Source organism: Lonchura striata, chromosome 2 (assembly GCF_046129695.1).
Source record: "Lonchura striata isolate bLonStr1 chromosome 2, bLonStr1.mat, whole genome shotgun sequence".
Taxonomy (NCBI): Eukaryota; Metazoa; Chordata; class Aves; order Passeriformes; family Estrildidae; genus Lonchura; species Lonchura striata.
The window spans coordinates 99,177,716-99,201,373 of NC_134604.1; the positions used below are offsets into that span (position 1 = coordinate 99,177,716).

The 23,658-nt window shown below is 39.1% G+C and overlaps 2 protein-coding genes across 4 annotated transcripts in view; both read left to right on the forward strand.

Annotated features, from left to right (window-relative positions):
• Nucleotides 1–8,833: 8,833 nt before the first annotated feature.
• Nucleotides 8,834–21,970, forward strand: TCEANC (transcription elongation factor A N-terminal and central domain containing). 3 transcript variants are annotated; one of them, XM_021535556.2, is made up of 3 exons: nucleotides 8,834–8,913; nucleotides 18,752–18,839; nucleotides 20,088–21,970. In XM_021535556.2, exon 3 carries the CDS (start codon nucleotides 20,096–20,098, stop codon nucleotides 21,176–21,178), a length of 1,083 nt encoding a protein of 360 aa, XP_021391231.2. In that variant the 5' UTR covers nucleotides 8,834–8,913; nucleotides 18,752–18,839; nucleotides 20,088–20,095; the 3' UTR covers nucleotides 21,179–21,970. The 3 variants fall into 3 exon arrangements, with proteins under 3 accessions (XP_021391231.2, XP_021391230.2, XP_031359651.2); XM_021535555.2 differs by lacking the exon at nucleotides 18,752–18,839 and having other exon boundaries at nucleotides 8,836–8,913; XM_031503791.2 differs by lacking the exons at nucleotides 8,834–8,913; nucleotides 18,752–18,839 and adding an exon at nucleotides 8,944–9,175.
• RAB9A (RAB9A, member RAS oncogene family) overlaps nucleotides 8,848–23,658 on the forward strand; it is a 29,513-nt gene continuing 14,702 nt past the window's right edge. The window contains exon 1 of the mRNA XM_077781608.1: nucleotides 8,848–8,913. The gene's annotated coding sequence lies outside the window, so the exon portion shown is untranslated. The remainder of the gene's footprint in view (nucleotides 8,914–23,658) is intronic.

Genomic DNA, 23,658 nt, shown 5'->3' on the forward strand with positions numbered 1-23,658 from the left:
AATAAGGCTCCTCTTACACAATTGACCCTTCAAACATCAGCAAAAAGGGTGGGGATTATCTGCCATCCCCAGGAGCAGGAAGGTGAGCAGTACTTTCCCCCACAGAGTAGGAGCTGCTACCCACGGCCATGCTTGCCCATGCTCACAAGTGCACGTCAGTGTACACATAAACATTTCGGGGACCAAAATCCAGGTTACATCTTTTCTGAAAGGAAGTCAAATGGCAATGCTGGGAAAGATAAGAACATTATTTTTGTCTTGTGATCTCTGTGGAATGTACCTAATGGTCTGGATTCTGAGAGAACAGAGAAGCCTATGGAAAAGCCCTGGTTCAGCCAACATTCAGTTAAATTCATGTGCAAATAATTTCCTCTTGGTTAGTTCTGTGTATCCCCTTCCAGGCTGGCTGCTCACTGTTTATTATTAGTAACCCTCTTATTTTAGCTTTTGTATGAAGAAGGGTACATCCAAAATGATTGAAATAGAATTTTGTACTCTAACACTGAAGAATTTTGAAGAATTCAGCCTATAAGAATGTAAGCTTTTTAACAAAAACACTACACCAGTTCAAACACCTTGAATTGCACCCATGAAGCAAGTCAGGAATGCTTGAGAGATGTCTTGTTGAAACACAGTATTTTTGCACTGTGCACGCAACTGAGGAGAGGGTAGGCAAAACTGAAATATTTGGAAAGTTTACAATGGCTATGAAACAAGGAAAAGCCTCTTTTTTGTTAGAACTGGTTTGTGTTACAAAACAGATGCTCTGGGAAGTGTAAATGGACTTCAGATTTGACATGGGAACCTGTTTCCTGGTGTCTTTGGAGTTGCTGTGGAAATTGCAGAAAAAGGACTTGGATAAAGCAAACCTTCTTTATTTTAAGGGCAAAGACTCTGGTACCTTCAAAATGAGGGCAAATTTCCTTCAGTATCAAAATTATGCTGGCTGTGATTTTATCAGGAGGCCTGAATAACCTGGTCACAGTGAGGCAGAAAAGTGAAACAAGTATTTTCTGGATTCACTCCTTTGTCTGACTGAAGTTGAACTATTCTTACTGAAGATAAAAAAAATTTAAGTTCAGTTTTACTGGAGTAAAATTCCATGTCTAGCTTCAAACAGCAATAACTTATACAGCACCTATGAATACTAAGAAGCTCAAGAATCATTACAGTCTTGAGTTCTAGAGTGTTTGAAGAGCAAATGATGTATATATGTGGACCAAACTGAGCCCACCTAAAAAAGTGTGTCTGGGCATTTCTTGCATGGGCAGTTACTGGGCATAGAAAGATAAATACTGCCTGTGGAAAGCATGATATCTAAAAGATATTTTCTCAATACACAAACAACAGAGAAAAAACAAAATTAATATGGAGCTAATATTTATTTATTGTTGGATGAATCATAGCCCACCAAGAATCATCACTGGGACCAATACTTTAGTGGAAGAATTCCATCCAAAAGTCAAGTAAAAAACATTTTGTATTTCATGGAACAAGTAAGAAAATTATTTGCACAGATCAGTAATAACTTACTGCAATAGCTGCCATAAGGTTTTTTGTAGTAGAGTAGAAGTAGTTTCCCATTTTGTTTGCAATGATTTATCATACACAAGATAACTTGCATCATAGCATAATTCTAGCATAATAAGATCTGAATAGAAAAACTGAAACCTTTTTTTGTTGTGAATAAATTTAAAGATAGCTTCTGCAGAAGCAACAAAATAAATCAATTCTGTACAGCCAGTCATAAAAAGCACATCAGTGCATTAGCAAATTAACTAGTACTGTTTGCAACATTCATTCTGAAGATGGAACTGCTAAGGGTAAAACCTACATGTTTCTCCTTCAGATGAAAAGAGTAAAAGGACGTATTATGCCTACAGTCATTAATGCCTCAAAATGTTCCTGACAGTTTTCCATTACTGTGAAATCCATTATCGGCTTGATTATTTTAGACAGCAAGGAAACTGCACTGGCAGTATTTGAGCAAGTTAAAGTCATGCTGTAACCAAGTGGCTTGAACTTTGGTAATATCATTTGTAACTCTTAAGTCTGATAACACACTTTAGAGACTACCCTGCCTGAAAGTTAATGAAAAAAAAGAGCTTCTAGCTAATTGCCCAAATCTACATTGCATCCTTCAAAAGCTACTTAACAGATGTGATCACTTAATCTTGAATGTTGTAACAAAAGGTTTGAATAATTTTTCTTCAGCTGCCAAAAGAACTAACCGAGGCATTTCATTTTGACCACGATGAATACATGGAAATGCTGAGGCATGTTCCCAAAAGATGGTTATCTTTTAACCTGCAGTTGAAAGGAACTTAAAACATTTTCCAGCTATTAGATGTTATTTTATATATTAAAAAATTATTCCCAAATGCAATTTTTTCAGGATCAAAAAGATCAAGATAATGAAGAGAGGTTTTCAATGACTGCTGCTCATATTTACTTCATAACTGGTATATTGTTAATGACAGATTCATACAACTGCATATACTGGAGGTATTGTAACTCATGACAATATACTAATGAAAAGGTAAATACCAATGAAGTGTGAGTAATTTACTTGGTCATATGTGCAACTGTTACATTAAAGTTCATCACAGCAAAAGATTTTTAATATAAAAGAATTTCTAATTTTAACAGTTACTAACCTCTTAAATACCTGAGTTTAAAGTTTGATTTCAACAAAATTAGACATACAATCTCTTGGACCCTCCCCAGTTTTTCAGGAAGGGTACATTATACAATTGTTGAGAGAACTGATTATTAATTTTTGATTTGGGAAATACTAAGCTGGGGAATATTTAACCTTCTGTGATTCAGTGATTTTTTTTTAAAAGCCTGATACTCTGAAAACCTCTCAATTTCTCAATATTTCTGTAATGCCTTATACCAATTTCTATTTCAGATACTCCTGAGCAGGAACTTTTCTTTCAACAGATTTGAGAAATCATTTTAAAAGTGATCCTTTTATGTCCTTAGCAAAAAGCTAACTTCAATAACACATTTAAAGTGTTTTATTAATTAATCTAAAATGAAAGGGAAATATTTCAAAGTTAACAGTATGTGAAATAATACAACATATGATTCAAAAATTAATGTATTTAATTCTAAAGGAAATAAGATCTGGGTTAAAGGAAAGAGCATGTTCCTAGACATCCTTAAAACAGCATTTAATTATTTTCTTTCATATGCTTTCCTTTACTTCCATGAAAAGACAGTGCTTCTCCAAGGCGTAGGATGGTTTGCAGGAGCACTAAATAGCTCCTCAAGTATGTTCTGTCAGAGCCCAAGCTGCAGCTCTCCCTCTAATGATTCCCATCAAGAGCTTGGGAGTCAAAATGCTCCAAGAATCACTCCCTGGAGGCAGTTCATGTGCAGAAGTGCCACTTTTTTGTTGTGTAGAAGAAGTGACATATTTATTTTTCTGCTGTTTGATCTTGATCTTCAGAAAGACAGTAGCAAAGTTAGCAGCTCATTCAGGCACTTGAAATCTTTGTCCAGAGCTGACCGCCCTGCTCCACTGCTTTCTGCTGCTGTACAGTGCTTACATTTGATGCCCAAAATCTGCTTGCTGAACTGGACACCTCTGGGGAACACTCAGTAAATCTGATTTAGGCAGATAAAGCAATCAACCAGAGTCTGGCTTTGATTTCAGGCTGATAGCAGTTTAATGTTATATCCCAAGGGTTTGATTCACTGCAGGTTATTACAGTTAGTAATCTCTGTGCTTTGGCTCACTGAAGTATTATATTTTCTTGCTATATTTGATATCTTAATTCATGGTATTTTTGTGTAGTGCACAAGGATTTGTCTTCTCACTTGAAAAATGACTCAATTTACAATTATACAATACCATAAAAAACAGAAGTCACAAACATGATAAAATGGTACAAAATAATGAGAAAAACTTTTAGAAATACATGCCACAAGGTAGTCAGAAAAAATGTTTAAAAATCACCCGCAAAAAAACTATCATCTCCACAAGCATTAATTTTATTCTAAATAAAGTAATGTTAACTGCCAATTTTAAAAGTGCTAGAACAGATACTATACTCAAGAAAGCCACATGTTCACTTACAGTGAGTTAATCATTAGCATCATCTTCCTGCCCAGGATGTAAATATATGGGAGTCCTAAATTTCTTTGTCTTCTTTGAAATTTCCAGGATTTTAAAATAGTACCCTTTGTAGGCTGGCTTAAGTATATGCACTATTGAAAATGCATGTGAAGGTGTAAATAGCAAGATAATAATGTTTGCCTTTATGGTTCAAGAGAGTTAAATTGAAAGGTGGCTGCAAAGAATCTTGTGATACTGAGTGACTGTGCAAGCAAAAGGAATATGAAAATTAACTGCAGGTCACCACAAGTAATGGAATAAGAAAAAATAATCAATTCTCTTTACATGGATATAGTCAGTGGCTCTAAATTAGCTAATACCTCTAAGAAAAAATGATCTGAGAATGGCTGCATTTTCTTTTGGAAACTCACTTGCACTGAAAAAGATCCAATATATTTTTCTCATATTTCCTGTACTGGCATTGCAGTCCACCAAGATGTGTAGTGGTGGAACACAGGATCACTTTGTAGTTGATCTACTTGCTGGTTCCTTCAGAAGTAACTATTTCAAGAGCACTGTGTGTATATAAACAACCCCAGGCCTGCCACAACAAATTCATATTTGACTCATTAACACCAGACTGGTTCACTGCCTGTGCATAGCAGAAAAGGGGACACAGAGAGAGCTGCTTATCTCAATTTCCCTCAAATGAAGTGTTCTTCAGTGCTTAACTAAGCAAATTACTCAGATGGCTTCATAACACTCCGCTGACTCTGGCAGAATTTCTTCATAATCTTCCTGGCAATTCAATTTCAGGTCTTCCAGGTGGTATATTCCCTCCCATGTACTGGAACTCATGCCAGGAGGAAGAGACAGGAAACACATGGGATATATCTCTCATCAACACTACCTGGTTAACTTTATGTGCATCATCCTCATAATCCTAAATTCAGCACACTCCAGTGTTACAGAAAATGCACAGGAATCTCAAGACGTGGAAATAAATAGCATGGGCTGCCATATCAGGAGAGCTGAGCAGCATTACTGCCAAGCTCATCCACTGCTCAGTGCTGGAGGCTTTATCTTGTCACACAGAAGCAGCATCAGTTCAACACCAGCCTAAGGAAATCCAGGGCCTCATCCACCTCCTTCTCAGAACTGGATCAGAGCCTGAAAATGTGAAAGTGACTCTTGAAAAGAACAGCCACCCAAGAAGTCACTCTTTGCATGTATCAACAAATTTCAAATGCTGCGATTGAAAGTGTTCTCACAAAATGAAATCTGTCATAAAATACGGCCCAATTCGTGGATTTTCAGAGTCTAGGAATATGACATTTATATAGGATTCCCTTCTGCATATCATTAAGGATAGAGGGAGATGACTGTTCAAAACACTTTGTGTGGAGTTGCGTTATTTGTATGTTTTATTATCCCTGTATTATGTATTGGTTTATTCCTTTGTGGGGCGGGAGCACGGCAACTTTGGCCTCGATTTAATTTCATTTAATTATAATGCTTTGCTTCATGGTTCATATTATGTTTTTTGGGTTTTTTTTTCCTCTCTTGCTAGTAGAAGGCAGGGAGCCTTTTTAAAAAGAGAATCACATTTCCACATTTTGTCTTTTTCCTGGGAACTCTAAAATCAATACAAATCCAGACTTATGGACAAGATAACCTTTAAACAAAAAAAAAATTAAACTGAAGAAAGCTTTTCAGGAAGAATTACAGTGGTGGAGTACAAAATTAATGTCATAAATCCTATTATGCCATTAAGATAGGACACAATTTTAAAAATAAAGTAAAAATATATTAAAAATTATGAATAAATTATATCCATGTACTTGGTTTTGTTGGTTTTTCTTTAAAAGTAACAATTTTAAAAAAATCAAACAAATTACAGAGGCGTATTTGAAGCATATACTATTCTCTACAGAAACCTTATGATGGACCAATATTTTTCCAAATAGTTCTCTGGATACTCAATATTTTACCAGCTGCCAGAATATCTCCATCTTTTGAATAGAAGCCTATGTTTCTAGAAATGCAGATGCTTATCACAGCCAATACTGAAGTTTCAAGGAAGTTATCACTGGTACACTGATATTATCCTGGAAAACCATACAGAGACAAAGACATACACATATATCATTACACATGTATACATATATGTATGAATTTACTGAGTGTATAATTTTAATATTTTTTTAATTTGCTTTACTTCAAAGGTATTATTGTATCTGTTCTATAAATGGGAAACTGGAATAATGATGAATAATTTTATTCATTGGATCAAAGACAATTTAATGGAGATGCCCAAACTGTCCTCTGAGTGAGGAACCAGTCTCCAGGAGAGGCACCCTCAATTTTGATCCCATCTCAAAGGAGGGCTAATCACAAGGAAAAAGCCATGTTCTCTTTTTGCTTTCCTGCCAAGGGAGCTCTGTGACTTTGTGGTAGGCACTTTCAGCTGAGGACATAAGGAATTCGGTATGTACTGTTCTCATAATCACACAGGTACAGAAAGACTAAAGAAAACTGGCATTTAAAGCCTTGGAGCCCCAAACTGAAATGAAACTGCAAACTCCTGGATGTTGCAAAGAGAGCTGCTGCTGAATTCCTGACATATGTAGGCTACAGAAATAATTCAAAATATGTAACACAGGCCCCTGCATGACATGCCACATTTGAACCTGGAAGGTTCTGATCCTGTTCTGCTAGTATGTTACTGTGTCATTTCTGGACAGTCATACTTCAAACTCTTGATCACTGGTTTCATAAAACTCTTTGGCATAGGTTTTGTTCCACTCTTTTTTTTTTTTTTTTTTTTTTTTTTTCCCGTGTGAGACACAAAGACGAGGCAAAAAGGAAGCCTGATTTCAACTGTGGCATTCAGCTACTCATTGCATCACATATTCAATCGCTGGTGAATTCATGAGTCTGGCACAAACACACTGTGAGTGACGAATTGAACAGCATTAGCAATCAGTGTATAATGCAACCATTTCAGCTCTTTCAAGGGAAGGTTTGAGATCACTCAGTGATGAGCACTGATAAACTGGTTCACTACAATAATTTATCTATTTTTTTTTACATCCTCTACAACAATGCAAGGCTTTTTTTCTCTGTGTGGTTAGTAATGGTGATGTTCATTATGTCAAAATAAGGAAAAAGAGGTCTGCATTACATGATATTCTTGCCAAAACATATTTGGTGCCTTCAGGTAGGTAAAATCAGATTACTGACAGCAGAGGGCAACACAGACCTCATTAGTGAATAAAACCAAAAACATGTATTAAAAAATCATACAAACATTTTACTGTATTGGAGTATAAACCCCAGCATCATTTATAGATTTACTGTAGAGCCAAAATTCTGGAAGTAGCAATCTCTTAAAAAATAATTTTGAACACCTATGTGAAATACATGAAATAGGAAGTACATGGGAAAGAGGAAAGCATTATAACAAAGGCAATGACAAATACCTTTGACTAAACTGCATTTACTTTTAGACGTTTACTGCATAATCAGACATGTCCAGCAGACTTCATCATATCAAAAAGCTGTAACCTTACGAGACTTTATATTTTTTTTTAACTCTGTGTATACCAATAGCTCCATTTAGCTGATTATACCAAAAGCAACACAGTACTATATTGAAAACAGGAAGTTTTACAACTTTTTTGTTGTTGTTCTCCGTTAGCCTTTATCTTGTGTGTCACACTGCCTTCCCTAGCCATGTTTGCCGGAGAAGGACCATATAATGACTGAAAGTTTCAAATCACATGAATGTCATTTATTTTTCATTCATTTTAGGGCTGAGAGAAGCATGGTGGGGCTCGCAGACCAATACCACAAGAAGGTCATGCCCTGCCACAGGGCAGCATCATGGTGTCCCTTTCGCCCCACAGCCAGATCCAAGTACCAGATCCAAGCCCAAAACAGCCGGCAGCCTCAGTGGAAAGAAACTGTGCCCGCACACCTGAGGCTGCTTGGGACAGCGAGTTATTTCCAGGGCTGCCGCCCGCTCGGGAGCGTTCTCACCCTGCGGCAGCCACGGGCACAGCACAGGAGCCCACAGGGAATACACCTGCCACGGTCATCCCACGGCAGATTCACGGGATCAGTTAGCTTGGAAAAGAGATCAGTGCTGATCAGCTTGCTCCGAGATCAGCGAGTCCAGCCCCTGACACAACACCGCCCTGTCAGCCAGACCACGGCACTGAGCACCACGTCCAGACGTCCTTAAACACCTCCAGGGACAGTGACTCTGCCACCTGCTTGGGCAGTCCATTACAGCATCTAATCATTCCTTCTGTGAAGGAATTCTTCCTAATGTCCAATCTAAACCTCTCCTGGCACAGCCTGACGCTATGTCCTCTCATCCTGCCACTAGCTGCGTGGGAGAAGAGGCCGACCCACAGCTGGCTACAGCCTTATGTCAGGTGGTTGTAGGCAGTGATAAGGTCACCCCTAAGCCTCCTTTTCTCTCGGCTAAACAACCTCCGCTCCCTCGGCCGCTTCTCCTAGGACATCTGCTCCCAGCCCTTCTCTGGACACGCTCCAGCACCTCAGTGTCCTCCCTGCAGAGAGGCGCCCACAAGTGGGCACAGTACTCGAGGCGGCCTTAGCGGTGCCGAGCACAGGGAAAGAATCGCTTCCCTAATCCTGCTGGCCACGCCATTCCTGGTACAACGAGACGTGGTTTCTGTTTCCTGAGACACGCGGAGCCGCCCCACGCCCGGTGTCCGCCCGCGCCCCGGCGGCGGCGGGAGCGGCGCGCAGCCGCGGGGAGATGGCGGCGGAGCGGGGAGCGGGCGGGCGGCGCCATGGCGGGCCGCGCGGCGGAGGTGAGGGCGCCGGGGCGCGGCGTGCGGGAGCGGCGCGGCGTGCTTCGCCGGGGGCAGCGGGAGTGCGGCTTCTCCGCCTCACTAGCGTCCGGGGAGCCGCCGCCCTTGCCTTGGCGCTGGCGGTGAGGTCGGGGGAAAGTCTCAGAGGCACAAGCCGCCGGCTGCTCCGCAGCCCTGGTTTGCCCTTCAGCGCCGTGCCAGCCCCGGCTGGCCCTGGGGACCGAGGGGAACGGGGAGCAGCGCCCAGAGAAGCGGGGCTTTGGTAGGTAGGGCTGAGCTTGCTTTTCCTCCTGGCCCGGCTGTGCGGGACAGTATTTCGCCCCTGAGCAGGACAGCAGTGGGTCAGAATTAAGCTAGACGGGTCCGGGGATGTGTAGTAGGAACGGATATGAGGAGCCAGAGGAGGTTTAAGTTGGAAATAATTAGAAAGAATTTGTTCACCACGGCGATTAGGTGCTGGAATGGGCTGCCCAGGGAGGTGGTGGAGTCACCGCTCCTGCAGGCGTTTGAGGACGTGGCACTCAGTGTCATGGTCTGGTTGACAGGTGATGTTCAATCACAGGTTGGACTCCATGATCTCAGATCTTTTCCAGCCTAATTAATTCTACGATCTTGTGAAATTTTAATTAAGAATCTGGAGAAAACCCCACAGAGTTAGCATGTCCCTGGCATTCTGGGTCACAGAGTGTGTGGGCACGCCGGTGTCGTGGGAATCGAGCACAGGCAGATTTGCAGGCTGATCTCCCCCAAGCTTCATGGCCTGGTGACCGAGATGAACACTCCAGTAGCGATTCTCAGCCGCTGGTGGCATGAGCCTGACCCCAGATCTCAGCCAGACAAGCTGTCACCTGTGGCTGGCTTCGACGCCAAGCGAATGTGAGCTGCTTCCAAATGCACACGACTGGGCTGCTGCTCCCAGCTGCCGTAACTTCTGTAATTCCACTCACAGAAGAGGCTGACCTCGGAAGCTACAGGATGGATATCTGTAATGGTGCTATTATGGGAATTCTTTATGTATTTTTTATATTGGTCTCCATGCAGCATTGATGTCTTGAAATAAGATATATGTTGGTATAAATATAGAAAGGAGCTAGAGTCCATGCTTTTAAATGTAGTATTGTTTTAATAGTTAAATAGATAAAAATCCATTTCATTTAAAGTGTATTTCAACCTTTGCTTAAACCAGTGCATCATGGGTCTTTGATCAAGGCTCTAAAGTATTAAGAAATTTTGTACTTTCACTTTTAAGTGTTCATATTTTAGCATAAGAAATGTCAGCAGACACTAATAATATTTTACAAGTACCATTTGTTTAAATCATACTCTTTATCCATTCAGAATGGATGGCCTTTTCAGGAGCATATGCACTCTCCTGCACACAAAGGATTTATTTTTAAAGGAAAAAAGTTTTATAATTTTTCAGTGGAAAACCTGTAAAACAACAACAGTGATACTTAATCTAAATATGGCCCTGGCAATGGAATGACAAATAGAAATTGTGTAGAGCCAAGACTTAACTAAAAAAAAGAATGTTAAAGCAATGAAAATACAGTGTTTATCTGACAAATGATGACAAGCTTGCAGAAGTTCATAAAGCATGTCTTTATTACTTACGTGTTCCATTTTTATATTAATTTGTCAGTACAGTTTTTCATAAAAAGACATCGGAAACTTAGCATTTACCTTTACTTGTAGTGGGCTAGAATTTAATTCCTTGGTAGCTGTGTATGATTAAGAATAATCTTTAAAGCTATTTTGTCAAGGAAATGTGTTCAAAAGAAAGCATTGCTTATTTCTCTCCAAAATGATTCATATTTTCATTCTGAAGTATTAAGTTAACAAATGTACTTTAGATGGATATGTCTTAAGTACATTTTTACTTACTGATTTAGGCTTCTGTTTTCAAGACAGTCTGTTTTGTTGGACTTCTATGCCAATGCAGAGCTCAGTGAAAGCAGGAAATGTGATCCACTCCAGGAAAGCTTTGTTTAGATTGAGGTTGTCCAGGTTTCAAATAGGTACATCTGCAAGAGGATATAAACAATATTTGTGCAGACTGAAAAACAGATGGAGACGTAAGAAAATTTGATGAGATCTTTCACTTAAAAGCCAGTGTTATACCTGCAGCTCACAACATGTTCTTCTTTTCTGTAGGTTTAAAAAGTTCTAATTCTTCTTGGATAAATGAAAAAAAAATTAAGATAAAATTACAAAATAGTGGAGGAAAGCTGTAAAACCAAGAATGAGCATGGATGGTAACATCTTTGTAGGTAAACAGGGAAAGAATTTTCAGTCTTTTGTCGTTTTGTAGTAGACAATTGTTTTATACATAATTTTGTAGTTATAATAGAACATGTAAAAGTCTGGTTTTTTTTCAAGTACTGGCTGCTGGAGACATGTTTTGCATAATACTGTAACCTTTCCTTTTTAAAAAAGGTGCAAATTCCCTATCATTCTGTCTGAGGTGGAAAGATGGGAAGACAGTTCCCATTTTTTTACTTCTAAGAGCATCATAGTGTATAAACCAATCTCAATGTACCAGGAATTTTGAATTACAATTTCCCAGTCTTTGGGGGACAATGTTATGAATGCTTCTTGTGCACAGAGATTGAGTAGAGGGAGCAGAGGGATGCAATCCCAGTGGTGTTGAAACACCAATAAGACATAAAATTAACTGAAACTGTTACCTGTATAAGGCAATACAGTTAAAGGATGTTGAAAAAAATGGTTTCTACTTGGAGATATCACAGCCTTCTTGAATTATTTTGACTGGTTTGCTGTCTGAAGTGATTGGAAATATGAATATGAACATTTGCATCCATCCAGATGAACAGTTAGGAGACTGAACTATATTGCATAAAAGTAGTTATTTAATAAATGATTACACAAACCCACTTAGAACATGTTTCTATTGCCAGGAATGTTTCTTGAGTGAGGGAGAATGTTTACAATATCCTCTTGCTGTGGGAAAATAGTGCTCATGTTGTCTGTCAGATGTAACAACAATTCTTTTTTGTTATAAAATCTGTTATTGTTGAGAAAAAAGAATGTTAGGAAATGAAGTGGTAATTTGACAAAGTCCAAAAACTTTCATACAGTGAAGTTTCAGTTCAGTACTGAGGCAGGTGATGTTAAAAGATTGATAATACCATTTTCTGCTTGGCTCAGCTTAAGTTTTGCTCTTCATGATAGAGACGTGTTGGGAAAATGCTAGATGTATTTCTAACAAGCTTGGATTTTTATGCAGATAATAAACTGTACTCTTTAGCTAGCAGGAGACTGTTAATATATAATCACAAAAGTTACTGTATGGTTTAAGCTGTGTGCAGCTGCACCAAAAGCCCAAATCTCATGATAAGCATTAAGTCATGTTTGAGTCATCTGCTGAAGTTCCATTCAACACACTTCTTTTCCTATGTATTGTCACTTGAGGCCAAAATGGGAGTTCATGTTTAAAAAATGTGCACTGTGTGTCAAAAGCCTGGCTTCTGACCTGCCTGAAGCCCCAGCTAGTACTTCATACTGACAAGTAGTGGAAAGTGGCTGAGAGAAAAGGGATTCCTCTGCTAGCTTTGACATGTCTTTGTCATGAAAATTTGAAAAACCAGAGAGCTTCATGGAACATTTCTGTGACCTTGGGCCCAAACTAGGAAGTGGATTTTAGAATAAAGTCAGTTAATATTGAAAAATAATCTGGTTGTGCCTTAGAGAAACCTCACAAGTTTATATGAAATGGTACAAATTTTAAAGCAAGTAGATACCTACTTTATTTATACATAATTGCTAATAAAACTGTTGATGATAAATCTCTCAGAACTATATATACATTTTATTATTTCCCCCCTGAATCATAATGTACTAGAATGTATTGTGAGTCTGTATATCTGTCCAGTTGTGGAAGACATTAGCTAGTATCTCCAGTTGGTGCTTGTAACCTTTAACTTATTAAAAGTAAATTTCGTCATTTTTTTAACTCCATTTCTTGACAAGGTCAACAATATCAGTAAAAATAAAAGATTTCCTATCAGTGGAATAATGCATTACTTGTAACATTTTCAGTATTTCAAGTAGTTAACTACTTCATTCAGTAGAAAAATTCACATGGTTAAGCAAGACAAGATATAGGAAAAGCTAAAGTATCTTCCAGTGTGAATCAGTTTGACTGTAAATGAAGTTATTTAAAGGAGCCATTAGCAAGGTAATGTCTCTGCTGGGATGTACAGCCTCTCTAATATCAGTGGAGCATCCTAGAACTTGAAACAGCTGTAGCTGTTTAATTTGTAAAGTATTTTCTCTTTTTTTTTTTTTAATTTTTTTATTTTTTTATTTTTTTGCCATGGAACAAGTCAGGGTTTAATTTATCTGGTGTAGCTGTAATATACTGAACCTTTTCATGAGCTCTGGCTTACATACTGGTGTCAAACTAAGCCAGTGGCTAAGCAGTCTGGTAAGGAAAACAGCTTTTCCTATCTCATTAAATCCAAGCATGATGGATCTTGTTAGAAAAATTTGCTGACAGCTCTGCATTGAGATTGATCCCTGAGGCTTGAAAATTTCATTATGTGTTCTATTGATTGTTTTTGCTGTTTTGTTTTTTTTTTTTAAGAATATAAGAATGCAATTTTAATTAAAAATGGAGGGATCTAGAAGAAGCAACTCCAAATATGGATAAAAATTGGCCTTGTAAAAGAGGATACTCTATGCATCTTCATATGAATGTGATACACTCTGCCATCTCACCTCTTCAAACTTGCTAATTTGGGAGGAAAGCTATGGGAGAATATTTAACTGGGAGAAGCACAGGTCAAAGCAGTGTAGCTCCAGATTATTTGAGTGCTGTAGTTCAGGCAGTCACTGATGTAAAGCATGCAGAACAAAGCTACTTCTCTATATTAGTACTGTGTACTCCAGTGCTTCTGGATCTGTGAGTGAGAGGTGACTCTTGGTCAGTGAGGTATCAGTGGTCATGGACAACTGGAAATTATACTGTTGTATTGCCTCAGTTCTCATTGTATTCATCTAGCTTTATTCATGTGGCTATTCTTTGAAGATGAACTTCTGCCTAGTTCTGAAATTTTTAGGTGTGAGAGGCAGCCATGTGGAGAGGCAGGAAGAGCTCTGATTTTTGCCAAGATGAAATAAAAGCTCCAGTAAATGGTTTCTTGATGACATCATTGATATCTGCTCTCCCACTGTCAATAGGATGAACAAATGTTTTTGGGGTTGGAGACTGGCTGTGAGAATTCTGATTTCTGCTTAGGCTCTTGAACTTAAAATAGCATTTGGTAATTTTTATTGTTAATATGGGATTTAGGTTGCCCAAAGTAAGCTGTGTTTCCAGGACTATGCTATGCACTATCTCTGCTATAGCATTAACATTTTTTAACACAACATTTGCAAAACATTGATTCCTCTGTGTCTTGTTTAACCCCAAGCCCCATGGAGCCTCTCACTCACAGCCCCAGGAGTGGGACTGGGGAGAGAAGTGGAAGTATAAAAACCAGAAAACTCATGGGTTGAGATAAACACAGGTTAATGGGGAGAGAAGTGGAAGGATTAAAACAAGAAAACTCATGGGTTGAGATAAACACAGGTTAATAGGAAAAGCTGCAGACATAAGCAAAGCAAAACCAGGAATTCATTCACTACTTCCCCTTCCCATGGGCAGCCAGGTGTTCAGACATCTCCAGGGGAGCCTACCATGTCACAGAGACTTGGGAAGACAAACTCCATCACTCCCAATGTCCCCCCCTCCACTTCCTTCTTCTTCCCCCCACTTTATACACTGAGCACAATGTCAGATAGTCTGAAACATCCTTTGGTCAGTTGGGGTCACCTGTCCTGGCTGTGTCTCTCCTCCCAGTCTCCCATGCACCCCCAACTTCCTTGCCGGCAGTAGGAAAGGCAAGGGCTCTGTGTAAGCCCTGCTCAGCACTAACTAAAACATCTCCATATTATCAGCCTGTGTTCAGCACAAATCCAGAACACAGCCCATACCAGCCACTGTGAAGGAAATTAACACTACCCCAAGTGAAACAAGGACACACTCTTAGGAGTACTCGACTTCTGATCCTTGTCTGGGCTGTGGTCTGGATTTTTTTTCCAATTACATAGAATTTCTTGGAGAAAAGTTCACCTACAATGGAGATTGGGATGAGGGAGAAAAGGACAGGTATTCACCCTTCGAAGACATTCATATACTCTTGCTTGGATGCATTCTGAGTTTGTCTTGGTTTTTCAGGGTTAAGACAAAATGGACTATGGCTTTGTACAAAGTGTAAAGCAAAGACAAAGCATTTATCCCAAATGCTTTTGGGGAGGGCAGTGTTTTTCCTGGGTACTGAATTTTCACTTAACAGCAAGTGTCTCAGGCTGGGGTTTTGTTTTGTTTTTTTGGGGGTTTTTTTGTTTGTTTGTTGGTTAGTTTTCTCTTCCTTAGTCATTTTACTGTTTAAAAATATTCTGATTCAACTTGGCATTATTACAGGATTGCCATATTTTAAACCTGAGGTAGCCTGATGTTTTTGGGGTTTTTTTTGTTTGTTTGTTTGTTTGGTTTTTTTGTTTTGTTTTGTTTCGGTTTTTTTGGAAGCAGACTGGCTTACAAGGATTTTATTGATTGTCATCATTTATTGTATACACAAATGATGTATTATACCGTGCAGTCAGAGTGAGAGCTTGTAATGATTTGGCAAGAAAGTGCCTCATCAGCACAGCATTACAGAGTCTCATTGTAAATACAAGCCTTGTAACCTTCAGTGTACTCTTGGAATTCAAACAGATGTTCTCATGCATATTTGGAAAGTCATGGTGGTTAGGTGAAGTCCCTGCTGACTGGAAAAAGGGAAACATCACTTCCATTTTTAAAAAGGAGATAAAGAAAGATCCAGGGAACTACAGACTGGTAAGGCTCGCCTCTATGCCTCCGAAGAACCTCCTAGATGTGCTATGGCACTTAAGAGACAGGAGGGTAATTCAAGGTAGCCAGCATGGCTTTACTAATGGCAAGTCATGCCTGACCAATCTGGTGGTGTTCTGTGATGGAGTAACAGCAGGGTTGACAATGGAAGACTGACCAATGTCAGTCTTCTGTAGGCTTCTGTAAGGCCATTATTATAGTCCCACATGACATTCTTATCTCCAGATTGAAGAGACATGGTTTGATGGATGGACTCATTCATATTCAGTGGATAAGGAGTTTGCTGGATGGATGCAGCCAGGTCAGTGGCTCTGTGTCCAGGTAGAAGCTGGTGGTGAGTGGTGACGCTCATGGGACTGGCACCCTTTAATATCTTCATCAGTGACATGGGCAGCAGGATCAGTGCACCCTCAGCAAGTTTGCAGATGACACCACAGCAGGACAGGATGCCATCCAGGGGGCCCTGGACAAACTTGAGGAGTGGGCCCACGAGCACCTCCTGAGGTTCAACAAATCCAAGTGCAAGGTGCTGCACCTGAGTCAGGTTGATCCCAGACATGAGCACAGAAGACGAGGGAGGAGAAGTCACTGAGGGCAGCCCTGCAGAGAAGGACCTGGGGGTTCCTGTGGATGAAAAGCTGGACATGAGCCCACAGTGTTCGCTTGCAGCCCAGGAGGCCCAAGGCACCCTGGGCTGCATCCAAAGCAGCCCAACCAGCAGGTCCAGGGAAGGGGATTCTCCCCCTCTACTTTGCCCTCATGAGACCCTACCAGGAGTCCTGCATCCTACTGTGGGGTCCTCAGCACCATAAAAACATGGATTTGTTAGAGCAGGTGCAAAGGAGGAGCACAAAGATGCTCAGAGAGCTGAAGCACCTCTCCCATGAAGACAGGCTGAGAGAGCTGGATTTGGTCAGCCTGGAGAAGAGGAGGCTTTAGAGAGGCCTTACTGTAGTCTTCCAGTACCTTAGGGTGCTTATAAAAAGGAGGGAGAGAGACTTCTTGCATGAGCAGATCATTCCAGACCAAATGTCAATTGAAAGAGGGAAGGTTTAGATTAGATGTTAGGAAGAAATTATTTACGCAGAGTGTGGTGAGGCACTAGAACAGGTTTCCCAGAGAAGTTGTGGCTGCCCCATCCTTGGGAGTATTCAAGGCCAGGTTAGATGGGTCTCTGAGCAAAGTCTGGTAAATGGTATCCCTGCCCATTGCAGAGGGGCTAGAACTAGGTGTTCTTTAAGGTCCCTTCCAGTCCAAAACATTCTGTGATTCTGTCATTGCTAAACTGAAATGCCCAGTGCAGTTGTGGGAGGGTTGAGGATATTTGTTTTCTACTGCACAAAATTGTGACACTATCATTTGTTTATTCTTTTTCTTACAGCTCCACCTTAACAAAGATGCATTATTCATTTTGTAACTTAAGAAAAAACCTAGTCTTTCTCTGATTTCTTGTCTCTTGGAATTAGGAACATAGCTGAACAATGCTGACTGAGTTCGATTCAGTTAATTTTATAAATATTTGCTCAGCAGCATTTGTCAAATTGCATTAAATCAGGTAGAAAAGCAGTCAAATTCCAAATTTAAAAAAAATCAAAGTGCAGTGCACAGACTGGATAAGGGTTATACTCTTTCCCTCCTGTCTATATCCCAGCATCTATGGACTCTGCAGGGTTTGTTTGCCAAAATGAGACGAATATGTACCTTAAAAATTTGAAGTCTCCTAAAGTTCATAGTGTAATTATTTTATATTTTTTCTTCACAGGCTGGAGTGTCTCGGCAACTTTTAAAAACATTCCATGGGTTTTCTATGCCACAGCTCCCTCAAGTGGTAGAATAATTTTCCATTTGGAATTGCAGCTTGATTTCTGTGACACACTTGCATTCTCTTCAAAAGGTTTTGGGGCTTCTCCGAACTTATTGCTCTATCTGATTTATAACAGAAACAGAATTCAGAGAACAGGAGTCTGAGCAGGGAAGAACTTAGGCTTGCTATACTTGGGTTCCCAGTGAACTTTGGCTAGAAAGTACACTGCAGTATTACCATGGCATCAGTAATTTCAAGTTTCTCCCTACAAGAATAAGAAAATCATGTTTTCTACAGTTGTCTGACATAATCATGTTGTGCCTTGATTAGGAAAGCAGAAAAGGTGCTTGGCATTCAGACTTAATATGAAATGCAAGGCAGGGTCCCCAGTATTAATGAGCTTTGCTTCATCCTTTGAAAGAAACCATGATAGTAAAATAAAATGTTGAATTACTTTGTATGTTCCTTATAAGTTTAGGAAGCTCTGTTTAATTTCTGCTTGTGTAAAACTGTGGGGTCTGTGTCAACCTTGGTGATAAATCTGGTCCCTACTTGATTTGTAGGGCAACAAACATACAAACAACTTTTTATTATTTTCATCACACTTCCTTTTAATTTCGAAACCGAGATTAAATTTATACTTGAGTAGCTAGTGTAATATTTCAGTAGTTAGTGTAATATTTCAGAAGTATAAGTTGCTTTTCACCTTGAAAGATTTTAAAATTTATTGCAAACTAGGTATACACAACAAAGCTAGGACCATTTCAAGACCATTTTCCCTGCAGAAACCTCTCTGATATCACTGATTATTACCTTTATTCAGTGGTTTTTTAATGTTGTTTCTTATGCTTCTCGCAATTACCAGTGAATATCAGACCCAAGATCTGAAGTAAATGTGGAGTATGCTGGAAGAAGCATAACTGATTCTAAGGCATAGGGCAATCATACTGGCTTAACATACAGCTGTCACCAACTCTGCCCTGGACTGCATGGAAAGCAGCAAATTGGCAGATAATAATTTTCTAAGGTCCACTTCTTGGTATTCTGGAGACAGGGAACTGTTCTTGCTTTGTGATGGCTCTCCTACATGACAGAGCTTTTCTTTCTGTTCACAGCTTCTGTGTTCCCGTGGAAGAACAGAGGAGTTCTCAGAGGATGCACTCACATTCTTTTTAGTATGAGGATGCAGAGGGCTCAACTTAAGTATGTGAAAACTTCATCCTGAGTTTGAAATTTCTTGAGTAATAAATTGGTTTCTGAAATCGCCATTATTGAGGTTTTGCAGGACTTCAAGATGTAAGACAAGAGTGTTTAAATACAGCTTAAGGGAATGCTGTGAACATTTACTGTAGAGGATGGGTTGGTTCTGTTTCTATAGAAAAAAGTGAAGTCTTATCCTCTCTATCCTTTTCTTTTGTGGAGCTCTGAGGTCCTACCTAAAATTTGAATTTGTTTCTGTCATGTAAAAGACAAGTTAGCTGGTGGTGGTCATAGAAACAACAGGGTGCAAATTACCCAGCTGTCTTGTCCCTTCTCTACCCCTGTTCCCAGGAGTTTTCATCATGGAAACAATGATGCTGCAAGAAACCACCTTATGACTTCTTCCCATATGGGTGTGTGTAGCCAGCCTTGTCTCTGTCAGGCAGAGGAGTTTTTGTGGAGTAGAATCAGGATGGATGCAATTTCAGACAAAACACTGATTTTGTGCATAAACTTAGAAGGCTAACTGCAGAAATTAAGAACACAACACAATACACCATTCATTTCTGCATTCTACATTTAATTCTCCTTTTCAGCAAGAATAATGTTAAGAATATATTTTTTTTTTGCATGCGAATTTGCAATAACAATGCACTGAATATTTTTTGATCAAAGGGCTTAATGAAAAGGAATCAAAAGGAAATACTATTGAAACCATGAGATTCTGTATTCTGAAGACCCCCTTTGATCTTCCTTTATGCATGAGAAAATATGAGAGCATGCTTTGATAATGCTACAGCTGCAAGAAAATATAGAGGAATCTGTCTTTAACCTTTGAGAATTTTCAAAATTTGTAGATGTCAGTGTTTTGAAACACTGCAGGTGTCATTGTTTTTGAGCTGCCCCGTCTTGATAATCCATCTGTAATATGATGCCAGAGCTAGCAAGGGGAAGGGCAGCAGTGGGACCTCAGGTAAAAGTCCTGACTCTGGCTCCTCTGATAGCTGTAAGGAGAACTTCTGAAAGAGATGTAGCATGATCTCTTGTATAGCAAGTGAAAAGCTGAGGGTCATGTAGGAACCAGAATGGTGTTTTGGGCTTCTGTATACCATTTCAAGAAAATGGTGGGAAACCCAGTGACATATACAAATAAAAGAGCATAAAAGGAAAAGAAGACCTTGTGTGAATGTACAGAAGATGAATTAATGTCATAACTGCAGGAAAGATTATGATCTTTTCTTTTGTTTCTAGGTTTAAAAATGTATGATCTGGAAAATATTGTACACAGAACCCATTGTATTGAAAAACTGCTGTCTGAGAACAATTTGCAAGATATTGAGGATCATCTTAAGGAACTTGAAGATGTTGATATGACTGTAGAATATCTTCAGGGGACAGAAGTTACCAAGGCTGTATATAGAGTACTCAAAAACTGCCCTTCAGGAGAGTTGAAAAAGAAAGCAAAGCAGTTATTGTCAAGGTGGAAAACACTTTACAAGAATAACTGTGCTCAGTCAATGCCAGTTAAAAAGTCAGTTTCTATGTATGTGAAAGAAGAAATTGAGCATCTCAGTGTAGTTCCTAGAGAGCAGTTGCTGTCTGAAGGACCATGTCAGCAGGAGGCATTAGACGGTACTAGTTCCAACAGTTTGAGCCCATCACAAACTGTTCAAAATGTGGTATGTAACAATGCAAAAGGCGGTATGAATCGGCTTTCTTCTTTTGAGGAACAACACACTGTTGATGAAGATTCTAAATCTGTTGTTGGCGAAGCAAGTCTGCAGCAGGATCTAATGAGAGCTCTGAGGTGTAAATCCGTGGATCTTCTTTACAAAGCTTTGATTGATTCTGCCAAAGATGAAGAAAAAGCTGTTAAATGGCTAGAGTTAGCTAAAGAAATTGAAGAACATATTTTTGCTCTTCATGCTAAAAATGATAAAAAGTATAAAAATTGCATCAGAAGTAAAATCTCTAACCTTAAGAACCCTAAAAGCTGCCACTTAAAGCATAATCTTTTTTCAGGAACTTTGAGCCCAAAGGCTTTTGCTGAGATGACAGTGATGGAAATGGCCAGCGATGAACTGAAACAGCTCAGGGCCCTGTACACAAAATCATCTGTTCAGGAACATCAGCTTCCACAGGTTATTAATGGCACACAGACAAACAAAATAAAGTGCAGACGCTGTGAAAAATTTGATTGCACTGTCACCATGATTGCCAGAGGAACTCTCTTTCTTCCAGCTTGGGTGCGAAACGCAAATCCAGATGAACAAATGTTGACGTACGTTATTTGTAATGAATGTGGAGAACAGTGGTATCACAGCAGATGGATTTGTTTGTAAAGCTATCCTTATATAATAAGGGACTTGGAAATATGTATGAGAACTTACCTCTGTTGAAACTCTGTAATTTTAAATTCTGTGCTGATATTATGTGGGTGCTGCCACTAAAAACTGCAAAATCAGTTTTTAAAAACTGCTAATGTATTTTAAAGACGGCTTGAATTAATCTTACATGGTTTTAAGTAATGTAAATACGTAAAAATATAAAGAGTAAAAGGAAAAAATGGTTACACCATCTAAGTGGAATGTTTGCTAGTAAATCCATTAAAATTATTCCAAGTGCTGAGTTTTTTCCTGAAAGGACTGGACACTTGGAAATTTTTTTTTAACTTCAGGAAGAGTTCTTTCACGGAATATAAGTTTCATTTACATAAAACAAACTGTTTCCAAAACTGCAGTTCATGTACTTATGTGCACTGCAGAATGTTCAGCATAGATTCACTCCTTAATTAAATCACTTTTTGCCAGCAAGTATTAGATTATTAAGTTGGTTTGAGAGGTGACTTCTAACAGGGAAAAAAGAAACTAAGAATAGAGCATTAAAGGGGGTAGAAAGCAGCTAGCAAAAGAAAGCAAGAATGAGATTCTGCTTTATGTTTCTAGCTATTAGAAGGGAAACAGGACTTGTGTCAGTCTATCAGTATGCTGGCCAGATTTGCAATTTAAGCTGGTGTGTCCTGCTACTTCAAATAAATTAATGCAGGATCAGACAACGGGTTGTTTCAGAAAATGATGTAAATATATTATTGGATGTATGCTTATTTAATAAATAAAATTAATAGGAGTTAATAACTTTCTTGAGTGGTGGATATCTTCTCTGGAACTGGGACATCTGTCCTGAACTGAGAAAATGAATGCTTCTATATAGTGCACATTACACACAAACAATGAATAGAAGGAAATACAATAGCAGAAGTTTTTATACATATTTTTGTTCTAGAGTCAACAGGATTCTCACTCATTGTTCACTAGAAGTATTTATTAAAAAAAAAAAAATCTCACTAAAATAAGTGACCTGTATCTTTTACAAATGCACAACAGGCATTTAGCTCTTCAAGGTTAAAATATATCAGCAGAGCAGTGAAACCTGCTGAGTATTTGCTGGAGGAATTGAGGACAGTTCTGCACCCATCTGACTGTGGCACAGCTGAGGCTGGTCAGCTCCTCTGGGCTGAGCTGCATGACCTCTCAGAGGAAGGAGTTGGGGGCATGAGCTGAGAAAATAGGTATTGGTGAACTAAATACCAGCCAGGACTGAAAGACAGGTCTTTATCTGTATATAGGGAAATATATGTGTCACCTGATGTTGCAAAGAGACACTTAAACTATTCTACTGAAAAAACAGAAGAAAAAACATTCTGTTCTGTGAAAGGTTAACAATTACCTTTCAGCAGTATTACTTAGATTTTTAACATGTAAAAATGCATGTTTTAGGGGAATTGCACTGATGTAAAATACATATTAAAGCTTTTGGCTAGACCCCCAGTGTTCAGCTGTGTAACCAAGGAGTTACTATCTGGCCTTCCTTCCCAGCCCTTTGTTGTGTGCTGGAATTGATGCTTATGAGTAGTCCTATTAAGTGGCAGTCTTTTGTGTAAAGTACTATCATTACCTTTCAGTGAAACGACAGGAAGACAAACACTTCCCTGTTAGTGGATCACAGTGAGCACAGGATTGTGTGCAGTCATTTTGAAGGTCATGGTCCTGTTGAGGAGAACTTTATGCCAGCATTGTGCTGTTACAGAACACCATGTAGCAGAAGACTTTATTTTAGCTCTGAACAACTTATAAATAATTTCTGCTTGCAGTTGGTTTTGAAGCCATTCCAGTAATGTACAGTTCATCCAAGTTTTATCTTGGCAAAGGGAAATAAATATTACAAGGCTTGAAGAGTGTTTCTGACAGAATATATTTCAAGGGTAAAATTTGTATCTGTAACACTGAACACATTTGTGACATAATATGTAACATCTTTTTTTTTAACTGCCCATCACTAAATGTTTAACTGTGTAGGCTTAAAATATTTGGCTGGCTAAGATTATATGCTATATTATATGCTTTGTCTCAAAATGTGTTTAAAAAGCCAACTTGCAACTACGAAGTGTGTACCAACAGCAGGTGGGTGTAGCACAAGAAGTAGAGTCCAGAAACAAAAGCTTTGAAAAATGAGATTATTTTATATTGTTGAAGTAATTTTTTTTTTCCTAGCTCATTCTGGGTGAGAAAAAGATCTGTGAACTTTTTAAGCAGAGATCATGATGTTTAGCATGTCTGTGCTGCTACTCCTACAAGCAGTGTGTTGGTAGAGGTGATCTCCACAAACATAGGACAAATATATGCTGAACAAGGCTAAAGTCTTTATTTATCTCCATGGGTTTTTCCAGAAATTCTGTAAATACAACTCCTTGAGTCCTATGATTTAACAGCAGCAATAAGGTCTTAAACATAAATTGCTCTCAAAGGTCAAGCAGCCTGTAGCT

Coding starts and splice junctions, on each gene's coding strand:
- TCEANC (XM_021535555.2), top strand. CDS start 8,859: ATGGCGGCGGAGCGGGGAGCGGGCGGGCGGCGCCATGGCGGGCCGCGC. Junction 8,914..20,087: donor TGGCGGGCCGCGCGGCGGAG/GTGAGGGCGCCG, acceptor TTTTGTTTCTAG/GTTTAAAAATGTATGATCTG.